This window comes from Raphanus sativus, chromosome 4, assembly GCF_000801105.2.
Source record: "Raphanus sativus cultivar WK10039 chromosome 4, ASM80110v3, whole genome shotgun sequence".
Taxonomy (NCBI): Eukaryota; Viridiplantae; Streptophyta; class Magnoliopsida; order Brassicales; family Brassicaceae; genus Raphanus; species Raphanus sativus.
In genome coordinates this window covers 15,957,436-15,969,690 of record NC_079514.1, presented here as the reverse complement: position 1 = coordinate 15,969,690, position 12,255 = coordinate 15,957,436, and the positions used below count along the sequence as shown (strand labels likewise).

Below are 12,255 nucleotides of genomic sequence, written 5' to 3'. Positions count from 1 at the left end.
GACACGTCGCCTGAGGTAGTTCGCTTTTTCGATTAAACAATATTGTCTGGGCTTGGGCTTACATAGCCCAATTAGAAAAGAAACAATCTATCTTATTAAAACAGAAACATTCTGTTGGACTTAACATTTATTTTGTAAGTTTTTAAATTAAATACACCTTTATACTTTATAGTTAAACTTACATTAAATCACTAATGTTCTTTTCTTTATACTACTATTCATGTTTCCAAACAATATACTTATTTCTTTATACTACTATCAATGTTTCCAAACAATATATTTTTATACTACTATCAATGTTTCCAAACAATACAATAATTAATCTTAATATTTTATATCTATCATTTTCTCTTTAAAATTTTGTAGAAACATCATAATTTCATAAATTGCAAAAAATGAACTTTAAAATTTGGATTATAAGATTACAAATTATGAAACTATTACAATTTAAATCAAATTAGATTACATATTGGTCATCCATCAGTTCAATCGGTTAATCTCGGATTCTAGTGATTTTTGTTAATATAAATATTTTAAAAACCTAAATTGAATTGTCAGATCTCTAGATTAACCGGTATAATCACAATCGGGTTGAATTTAGAAACACTGATTTAAATGCAAAAATATTTTAAATACACTCTTTAAAAGTTACCAAAATATTTGTTAAGTTATTAGTGAAAATTTTCATCGTAAAATATTCCGCGCTTCCAAAGCGCGGGTCATAATCTAGTTCCAATTAGAATGAAACAGTTGCTAGTGTGATTAAAATTAATCTAATTATTATGTACCAGATTGTGATCGACATAACCGGACCGACCAGGACCGTACCGACCGCAGGAGATAATGCTTATCGACTGTTGTACTTATCCACTTAGGATAAACACGACCTGATATATATATATATGTAAGACCCCTGGTCGAGATTAATAATAGAAACAAGTTTCTCCACTTAGTTTTACAACACGTTATCAGCACGATACGTTCTCTAAAACCCGAGCTACCCAAAAACCCTAAAAACGGCGCATCTTAAAATCGCTCTATCTCTCCAACCGTAAGGATCCAGACGACGAGCCACATATCAAATCGAAGCTCTCGACGAAACCAAACTAACGCCGTAAACCTCGTGTCAATCTGAGCTCAGACGCTCCCTCACGCTCTGTTTCAATACGCGCCGCCAGTAACCCTAAAAACCCTAATTTCGGCACAACTTCAAATCGATCGATCTCTTCAACCATGAGGAACCAGACGACGAGTAATATATCAAACTAAAGCTCTTGACGAGGCGAATCTAACGCCGTCGGCCTCGCCTCTATCTGACTCCGGACGCGCCCTCACGCTCTATTCTAAGACGTGCCGTCAAGTGACCTAAAACCCTGAAATTCTAAAACTCATTCGACGACTTCAAACCGTTCGTTCTCTCAAACCGTAAGGATCCAGACGACGTGTAATATATCAAATTGAAGCTCCTGACGTGAAGAATCCATCGCCGCAAACCTCGTATCAAACCGATATCAAACGCGCCCTCCAGCTCCGTTCCAACCCGGGCCGTCAACTACCCTAAAACCCTAATCAAAAGCCTAAACCGCAGCCTCTCTTTATACTTTGTTATTTTCTGCGATTTACTTCATCTATCTATACTAACTTATTTTGATTCATTTTTGATTAAGGTTTCTAAAGCTACAAGAGGTTTTTGCTCAACCTAAGACGCGACCAGATTCTGATCCGTTCCGGTCATGCAGTTCGCGATCCGACTTGTTCCAGCTCTCGGTGGTCCAAAGCTACACTTCGAAGTTTTAAAGGTAAACGTTGAAACCCTAAAAGAACACATAATCGAACGCGGTTGATTGATAAAGGAATGACCATTAAAATTTTGCAAAACCCCAAATAAAAACCTAGCAAAAGTTTAATAGGTTCATTCCCTTCCATGAGTAAATCGAAGCTCTTAAACCAAAAGTTCGATATGAGATTGTTTATCAATAAAAAAAATCAAAACCATAATGGTTTCTGAATCTCAAAACCTCTTTGATCTGAATGATCAAATCGAATCCTTCAACCTAGAAATCGATCAATCCCCTAAAAACATAAACATGATCGGTTTCATCCAAAAACATCTAATTTTTTTTTTGTGATTCCGACTTGATTTCTTGATCTGATTGTCTAGTTTAAATATTTTTAAGTTGTTCTTGATGTTTTAGAACTGCTTAGAATTGAGAATTACACAAACCCTAATTTTTTTTATGAAATCAGATTGCAAATAGGTGATTTTCGATTGAAATTGTTAAATTTTAATCTATTTGCTAGATGATTTCCCTGATCAATGTCGAAATTGACTTGAATCATAAGGGATTGATAGAAAAATTAATAGAAATTTTCTAGATTGCTAAATTGTTTTACCTTTTCTAGAAATTTCCGGTTTTGTGAAAATTGACTTTTTATGGTTTCTGAAAATTTCCAAATTAGTTTTAGAATAATGGAAGATTAGAAAAATGCTATAATTGTTTAGATTGATCTGATTTTTTTTTTAAAGTCATATAATGACTATTTAGATCAATGGTTTCGAAAGTTTTTATAAAAAAAAGTAAAACCCTATATTTTCGAAACCCTAAACCATATTTTCTCTCTCTAGAATCCGATTACATTTAAATAATCTAGAATCATTTATTTGATCTGATTTATTTTTTTTTAGCTCATCTTGATCATATAGACATTGATTGCTAAGGTTGCATCATGAAACAATTTTTTGACCGATCATATGAGAAAATCGGATTGCTAGATTGAATGGAAAATTGGATTGCATTGCATAAAAATCAAAGGTTGAAAGAAACCAAAGTTGCATTGCTATATTGACTAAAAGAAATCAGATTGAATTGAATAATTTAGAGGTTGAAAAAAAAACAAATCACATTGCATAAATAAAAGGTTGAAAGAAACCAAAATGCATTGTATGAATCCGATTATAAGTCAAATAATAAGACTCTAAAATCTATATTTTCAGATGTCGAATTTGGATTATCTAGCCCTTAATCTCTCTGGAGATAATTATTTAAAATGGGCCATGAACACTGCAATTGTCCTGAAGATAAGAGGACTTGACAGATGTATCATCAAAGGCGAGTATGCAACTGAAAATGAAAAATATGGGGCAGTAACAATTATTCGCCAACATCTCACTGAGGATCTCAGAGATCAGTATCTAAATATTGAGAACCTCTAGACCTTTGGACAGAGTTAAAATCCAGATACACAATAGTGTTATTACCAAAGGCTAGGCATGAGTGGATAAATCTCAGATTTCGGGACTTTAAGTCCGTAGATGAATATAACTCAGCTCTAATCAAAATCGTTTCTAAATTGAAACTATGTGGTGAAGAGGTAACAGAGGAAGATTTACTGGAAAAGACATTCCTCACATCTAATCCAAAGGATCTATTGTTACAATATCCATACAGAAAAAAGGTTTCACCACTTATACGAATTTGATCTCGTATCTATTACAAGCTGAGAAGAATAATGAGATACTAAAGCAAAACCAGTGAGATGAGACTTCCTGAAGTCAATAAGACTGGAGAGAATAAGGATGAATCCAAAGAAGCCACGTCCAGAATAATAAAAGGAGTGGCCGGCTTATACATTGCCTAAGAATCGAGATTTCGACATTCTGATTTTATGTTTTATTTGTTTGTCATTTACGATTTTTTATATATATTAAGAGTTGTTTTAATTTTATATTATCATGTTTGACTTGCTTGATAATTTCTTGATTGATAAATGACAAATAAAAATTTAAAAATGAGCATAGTAATTAAAAATCATCCGACCAAAGGCATTGCCTAAAAGAGGCATGAATTATTCACCCAAATAAAAGTCCCATTTGAGTTATAAAATTTTGAAAAGTGAATGGTTTCCACATTGAACCAATGGGCAAAGGAAATATAAGTTCCTTAAGACTATAAAGAAAGTAAAAATTGCCCAAGGCATAAAAATGGTCGAGAATGTACTCCCAACTGATCTAAACTATGCTAAAAGATCAGCATGATAAAGGCAAAAGGCCTAGGTAACCAGATAGGTTGACCACGAAATTTTATACACTTTATGGCATGACTGGACTAGCCATCCAGGTCTTTAAAATTGATGCAAAGATTGATATCGAAAAAGGCACAAAAGAGTTATCCCATAGAATCTCACGTTGTGTAACATGTACACAAGGGAAACTCAATAGACTATAATGTTCCAAGCATCTAAAAGATTTATAAGCATGTTCATGAGGGGGAGAAATGACACTCCCGTGGTACATGAACAACACTAAAAATCCGAGTGACATGGTCTATGACCATGATAGAACTTGGCCGAATTCTTTGTGTACAAAGATCACTAGCTAATGCTTGGGAACACATGGATTTACATGTAATAAAAATATGCATCAGGCCATATAAAGTGAGCATAGATATTCCCATCTAAGAATGATAAAGGGTCATGATCCAGACATAGACCATCCTAAGAGATTATGTATAGACCACCACAATAATATGTGCCGTCTAGGATGGAACCTCATAAGAAGATGAAATAAGATTGGGAATATATGTTGGATATGAGAATGCTTTCTCCCACGATTTTATAAGAAACCTTGAGCCAAATATGGGTGATCAGATTAAGGCCAGGTTTACGGATTGCATGATTAAATCCGACTATCCAACATCAGGGGGAGAAAGAAATAAGCTGGTACAAGTATAAAGAAATGGAATGGTATTGACCATCCTTGTCTTGGCAAGATCCTCGGACCAGAGAATATGATTTAAGACGTCCAAAGAAAGATCATACAAAGCTAGCTAAAAGAATGCCAGACAGATTAGACCCGAAAAGAAAAGAAAAGAATGACTAAGTCATACCAGCTTAAGCACCACGAAATTAATGTCCTAGAAGAGACATAATCAAGTTGCTATAGAGTCTAAAGATAGACCAATATGTTCCATAAGATAAGGAACCTCGGAAATGAAAAGAAAGGTGCATAGAAATGACATATCCGAGGTCATAAGGGAAACCAGACCAGACATTGAGATATGGCTGCGCAGCTAACATCTAAGGTACCAGACCATGTAGTTTGGGACGCCAAACTGCAAGGTAAATGAAGGTTCTTAGTAAGAATGAAATCTCTAATCGATTAGTTCATGTCTGGAACACAATGGAACACTATAAAAGAAGTGTCGACACATAAAAGATAAAGATGCATAAGGAAATAGCACTTGAGTTTAAAAGATATAAGCGAGGATCAGAACCCACGAGAATACAAGAATGCATTCATAGACTAAAGGAAACCGTGGGGGTTCAAAGAAAGATTCAAAGAATCTATAAAAGAGATGGGTGTATTGGCCATATAAAGAAACACCATCTGATAAGATAAAACCAGTGAAAAATAGGTCCTGTGTGGGAAAGGAAAAGAAATCGTGAGACATGGACTAAGGTGTTCATATTCCTATTTAAAGTATTCAAGGAATGGCTTGATTACACAAGGATACTCACAGAGACCAAAAGAACAGATTATAAGGAGATATACTCCTATGTGGTGGATGCTACTACAAATTCGAAAAGGTCTGGATATAAGTAAGAAAGAAATGTAGTAAGTAGCATATTGATCACTGGATAAAGAAATGATAAGAGTATCAGAAAGATGAGAAAAAAAAATTCTCATTGAATAGTTTTGTTCCTAAGCTATTCATGGACTGAAACAAGGCAGCTGCAAATGATAATGAAAGACTAAGGAAATACTTGGTACAATCAGTCCATAGATCCCTATAGAGGATATTATAATTCCTTGTGTTATGTTTATAACAAACCAACCTAAAGAGAGGTTCAATGGTTCAATAGTTTCAATGATACAAGTTATCAATTGATTAAAAAGGCTATGTCTTACATATGGTAAAACTGTAGAAAAATCATAGCCGTGTGAGTGTGTGTATGATTAAGTCAGCACGCCTAAAGTGAGAACCATAATCTAAGATAGTGACCAGAAGCATACCTGGTCGTGGCTTAATAAATATAGTATTGCTAAAGGCAAGAAAAGATCGATAGCCATGTATAAAAGACATGAGTGCATTTGACTGCGAATTCATAGTTTGATGAGTTCCATTGCAGCAAATAATTATTTATGGTATGACCTTAGACACTCATGGTATTGGACGTGTATAGACAAGGTCTATAACATAAAATGGATCGAGAAAAGGAAATAAAGAAAGATTGGCTACAATGGATAAAACAATTGGCACATACAAAGAGAAATAAGTCCAAATGGGCAAAAGATATAAAGAGAAGTGGTTCGTATGTGTTTGGGTTAGAAGACTCAATATATATTGAATGTCCATGTTTTGATAAAGCCATATAACCAAAGTATATCCGTTGGACATGAAAAGGACCTGCAAGTAAAGTTTTTATTGCAGACTATAAAGTCCATCCGAGCATCGTTCGAAGCGCCATCAGTCCGACCAAGACATGGAGTGATCAGCAGCAAAGATGTACATCCTGACCACATCTTTATGGAGTTCCAAAGACATCAAGACGTCCAACATTCACTAGTTCATTCAAGGAGTATCCAGTTGATCATCTTCACCAAGTCACATGCAGCTTCAACGTTCAGGAAGACTCGGATACCAGATGGAATGCGTCTACAACAGTGATGCATTCATCAGGGGGAGTTCATGTGTTGTACTCTTTTTCCTGTCCATGGTTTCCCATTTTGCCAAATTGGTTTTGGGGTTTTCCAGGAGAGGTTTTAATGAGGCAATATTAAGCATGCAACGAACCAGTACCGGATGTGTCGATCAAGAGGGAGTATTATGTACCAGATTGTGATCGACATAACCGGACCGACCAGGACCGTACCGACCGCAGGAGATAATGCTTATCGACTGTTGTACTTATCCACTTAGGATAAACACGACCTGATATATATATATATGTAAGACCCCTGGTCGAGATTAATAATAGAAACAAGTTTCTCCACTTAGTTTTACAACACTAATCTAATTTATCACCGATTATCTTTACTTTCCTCTTTTTGACCGGATCACTTATAGCTATAGTTATGCCCTTTTATGTGTAACAGAAGGTGAATAATAGTGGGTGATTAAAATTAATCTTATTACCGTTAATTTCTACTTTTCCATCTTTTGACCGGATCACTTATAAATTAATGACCTTTTGTAAGAGAAAACTAGATTTTGACCCGCGCTTTTGAAGCGCGGGATATTTTACGATGAAAAATTTCACTAATAATTTAACAAATATTTTGGTTATTTTTAAAGAGTGTGTATTTAAAATATTTTTGTTTAAATCAGTATTTTTAAATTCAACCCGATTGTGATTATACCGGTTAATCCGGAGATCTGATAATTCAATTTATGTTTTTAAAATATTCATATTAAAAAATCACTAAAACCCGAGACTAACCGATTGAATTGATGGATGATCGATATGTAATCTAATTGGATTTAAATTGTAATAGTTTCATAATTTGTAATCTTATAATCGAAATTTTAAAGTTCACTATTTTGCAATTTATGAAATTATGACGTTTCTACAAAATTTTAAAAGAAAATGATAGATATAAAATAACTAAGATTAATTATTGTATTATTTGGAAACATTGATAGTAGTATAAAAATATATTGTTTGGAAACATTGATAGTACTATAAAGAAATAAGTTATATTGTTTGGAAACATGGATAGTAGTATAAAGAAAGAAACATTAGTGACTTAATGTATGTTTAACTATAAAGTATAAATGTGTATTTAATTTAAAACTTACAAAATAAATGTTAAGTCTAACAGAATGTTTCTGTTTTAATAAGATAGATGAATAGTATGTGATTATTTGATTTGAATCTATATGCGTTGTGTAAAGTATTGGTGGGGGGGGGGGGGGGGGGGGGGGGGGGGAGAGGCTGTCTTGTCTTGTCATGATGGTGATGTTTGCTTGGTGTCATGTTGTACAAAGGCCTCTTCTTATAAATCTGATTCTCCTTGAATACAGACTAAAGAATATTTATTCTATGTGCCTTTTGGTTGTAATTCATTGTCCCTCTACATGATTAGCACATTTTTACAATGTCACTAGTGATATACTTGTTTGGACTAATTCTCATGTACTGGTCATTAAGACATCTCTTATTACAATCCTATTGTAGAATATATTATGAGGCATTGGCTTGTCAAAGAGATTTACTTGATGGACTGGCTCAGCAAGGAGGAGGGTATGGACTGGCTCAGCAAGGAGGAGGGTGATACCTCTGAGATGGGAAACTGTATCTTATAAAGCAAGCAAAGAGGTTTGTAGTTATTTTCTAAATTTTGTTTTAAAATGTCTGGACTATGGATCGAAAAAAAAGGTGTGGACTATGGACTATGGACCATGGAAGGTATGAATGTTGTCTTGTGTTGTGTGTTGAATAAGAAGCCAGTAACGACACAATGACAAATAGAAGAAACAGAGTGTGTGGGTCCAATCTTGTCTCAGATGTGTTTTTCTTTTTTTTTTTTAGTTTGAAAAAATAGTGCGCCTCTTGAGCACTTCTTTACATGATAATTAGAAAAAGAAGAGCAGTCAAAAACACACAAAAGCCGAAAGAGTCGCGGTCAAGTTTTTCTTTTAAGCTGTTTTCCTTTAACTCTTTATCCTTAACGTCTCTATTAATACTCTTCGTGTATCACATTGCCCTATCTTCAAAGTTCAAACAGTTGAACATCCCTTGAGTGTGCGAGATTCCTTCTCGTCTCTCTTTTGTCTTCTCTCCTCATGGGAATGGGACGAACAACTTCGAAGCTGAGGAAGGCCACAAAGAAACTGGTCCTAGCTGCTTGTCGTTCTCTCTCTCTTCTTCCTCCTCTGGTATGCTTCTTCTCCTTCCTGTCATTTGTTTTACCAACTTGTGTTTCATGAGGTTTTCACTGACAAAGCTATTGTCTTTCCACATGTGAAACAGAGTTCACGGGGATCTAAAGCTATTATAAAGCCAGATAATGTTTTTCTGCCCTATCACCATGAGGTCTATGAAGAAGCCATAGATAAAGCAGACTCCACTCATCCTACTTCTACGGTATCCCATTCGCCTTACTCTCGTTTTAACTAAACATGTTCTGTTTACTCATGGATCTGTGGGGTTTTTTGTCGTTGCTTCAGCAGACCTTGTGCGCTATTTGTCTAGAACCTCTGAGTCACTATGATGATGATCACTCTCCCGGTGAAGCTACATTCACGGGACAATGCTCTCACACCTTCCACTTTTCGTGCATTGCTTCCAATGTGCGTCATGGAAGTGTCACTTGTCCTGTTTGCCGCGCCTATTGGACCCATCTCCCTCCTCCTTCCTTTCCACACCTCTCTGAACGCCAACTAGACGACCCTGTTCTTCGTATTCTTGATGACTCCATCGCCACTTCCCGCGTCCAAAGACGCTCGTTACTCCGCTCTGCTCGCTACGACGACGATGATCCTATCTCCCCTTCCACCACCATTTATCCTCGTCTAGACTTCTCTTTAGTCCCTCTCACAGTTGCCCCCAATCTCGTGTCTTATCCATGCTGCTTCCAGCCTCTCCAAGGTGCATATTCTCCATTGCAAATGTGTAGAACCGGGTTCGATACAAGTCAAAGTCACTTGACCAGTTCGTTCTCTCCATCAGTACTGTGCACTTCCTTGGGAACAAGAAGTGCCTATCTCTCGGTGAAGCTGAAAGATCCACAACCCGTTGACTTGGTGTTGGTTGCGAGTCCAAGCGGGCCACATTCTCGCCTTCTCAAGCAAGCAATGATATTAGTAACCTCCTCCCTTCGACCGGTTGATCGTCTAGCCATAGTGACATACTCGTGTGTTGCATCACGCGTGTTTGCTCTGAGACGCATGACTTCATGTGGAAAGCGGGCAGCTCTTAGAGTCATTGACCGTCTCTTCTATACAGGACAAACTGATCCTTCTCAAGGCATCCTTAAGGGCATTAAAGTACTCCAAGACCGTGCATACAAGAATCCACAGTGCAGCATTCTGCATATCTCAAGTAGCTCATATTATCCCAACAGCGTGATGCATAGAGGTGTCATGGTCCATAGGTTTCACGTGGGGTTTGGTGCTGAGACTTGGAATGGTTTTGTGTTGCATAAGTTGGAAGAGTTTCTTGAAAACGTGTTGGGAGGAGTAGCGAGTGATATTCAACTGAGGATTGGTATGGAAGGGAAGATTGTTAAAGTAGGCGAGTTGAGAGGTGGTGAAGAGAGGCAAGTGTTGCTAGATCTTGGTGGACACGTCAGTGTTCGTCTCTGCTATAGCTATGTGGAAGGAGACAGTAATGAGTGTATCAGGAGAGGAGGGAGACTACATTGGGCTTAGTTGACGATAAGGAAGGGATAGAAACTGGTGATTGTGTATCTGCAGGTGAGAGGGATGATGACTATATGAACAGCAATAGTGTGAGAAGAAGCATGAATACAGGAACTTGGGACTATCATGATCCTTTTATGGCTAGAAGATGGGCAAAGCGGTTGCATGAAACTGTAAATCTCTGATTATTTTAATCTTGTTAATTAGTGAGCATCTTACTTGTAAACTTTCTCAGTATTGCTTATGTAAACATACCACGAATTCATGATTAATTCAAGACCAGAGACTTCATACAGTTGTGATCCACTTAATTATTGCTAGTTTTTAACTCTGAGGAAATGGTGTAGAATGGAACTTTGAAAAGTAAAACATAGATTACTGATTCAAGGGAGAGAGAAGGCCGACTGAGATAATTATTGCTAGTCTTTACTCTGAGGAAATGTAGTCACATTTAATTTATTGTGTAGTTTTTTTCTAAAATTAGAGTATAACTTTGTTTTTCTGTTTAATAGTATTTTTTCTGTCATGAATTTGAAAAATTCGATTAGGACTCAACAAATTAAATTAAACTGGTACTTTCTGAATCTATGTGAATGACATCAGGATATTTGGGTCTAACATTGTGTGCAAAATTTTATGTCCATTAGGAATTGTATATGCAAGAAATATGGATACTCGCGGTTTGATTGAAGCTTTTCTTTTAGGAATTGTACTAGGTGTTTTTCTATGCTATGCGCAGAAAATATTAGTTTTACAAATAATATTTTTTATTTAAAGAGAATTTATATTTATATCTAGACATTATAACTTTTCAAATTTAACTTTAACGGTTTAAAAAAAATCAAAAAGATATTTTTTGTAGACTTATTTTCTTTTTTTTCGTTTAACTATTTCAATTTTATTTTATTTAAATTTTAATATATTATATTTATGTAAATTTATCATCTAGTTTTAAATAACCATATATATATGTAAATTTTAATAAATTTTGAATTTTATTTGTTTTATAAATATGTCAAATCCAGAGAATTAATTTGTTAATTACATGAACAAAATAAATTTAAATAAAATTTTAATCATTTAACTATCAAAAAAATATTTAATTAATGTTGTTTTAGCTTTGTATTTGTTGATGGACACTTAAAATTAAGCTAATACTAGATTAGGACCCGCCCTAAAGGGCGGAAATTGATTTGTTAAATTTTAATTTTAATATATGCTATATATAATATGTGTATATAATATTATATATATTTTGTGTAATATTTATATATATATATATATATTATATATATATTAGACACATATATATTATTTATATTAAATATATATAACTATATGGTGCTATATAAGCAAAGTCGGGATGATTTCGAAATGTTTTAGTGATAAGCAAAGACGGGATGATTTAGCAAACATGAACTTTCCATTTAATTAGTTATGATTCTCTATATAGATCACAATAATATCAGGTAGTTTAGACACAATTTAACAGTTATATTTGTTATTATGTTACTATCGAATAAATGGTTTTGTTATCTATTATAATAAATAGTACTTATTAAGCAGTTATGATATTTTGCATATTTTCAGGATTGTTCAAGACATCGTAGCAGAGATATATATGTTCATAGAGGAGAATGTATTTTGTAGGAGATGTGATATATTCTAGCAACAACTAAGAAAGAGACCAAAATTTAAATTACAACCTTAAACAGTAGATAAAAACCAATCCCTAAATTAATAGATTAGATATTATAAAAATATAATATATATAAGTTGATGTAAAGAATTATTTTTGTAGTTATATTAGCTTAATTTTATTAGTGTTATATATATATATATATATATATATATATATATTATATATATATATTAGTTTAGTAGTGGAATA

General features: G+C 34.5%; 1 protein-coding gene across 2 annotated transcripts; it reads left to right on the top strand.

The window, feature by feature from the left end:
• The first annotated feature begins 8,646 nt into the window (after window positions 1-8,646).
• LOC108808824 (probable E3 ubiquitin-protein ligase EDA40) lies at window positions 8,647-10,669 on the top strand. 2 transcript variants are annotated; one of them, XM_057007336.1, is made up of 3 exons: window positions 8,647-8,879; window positions 8,974-9,087; window positions 9,171-10,669. In XM_057007336.1, exons 1-3 carry the CDS (start codon window positions 8,787-8,789, stop codon window positions 10,371-10,373), a joined length of 1,410 nt encoding a protein of 469 aa, XP_056863316.1. In that variant the 5' UTR covers window positions 8,647-8,786; the 3' UTR covers window positions 10,374-10,669. The 2 variants fall into 2 exon arrangements, with proteins under 2 accessions (XP_056863316.1, XP_056863317.1); XM_057007337.1 differs by having other exon boundaries at window positions 8,649-8,879; window positions 9,174-10,669.
• The last annotated feature ends 1,586 nt before the right edge of the window (window positions 10,670-12,255 follow it).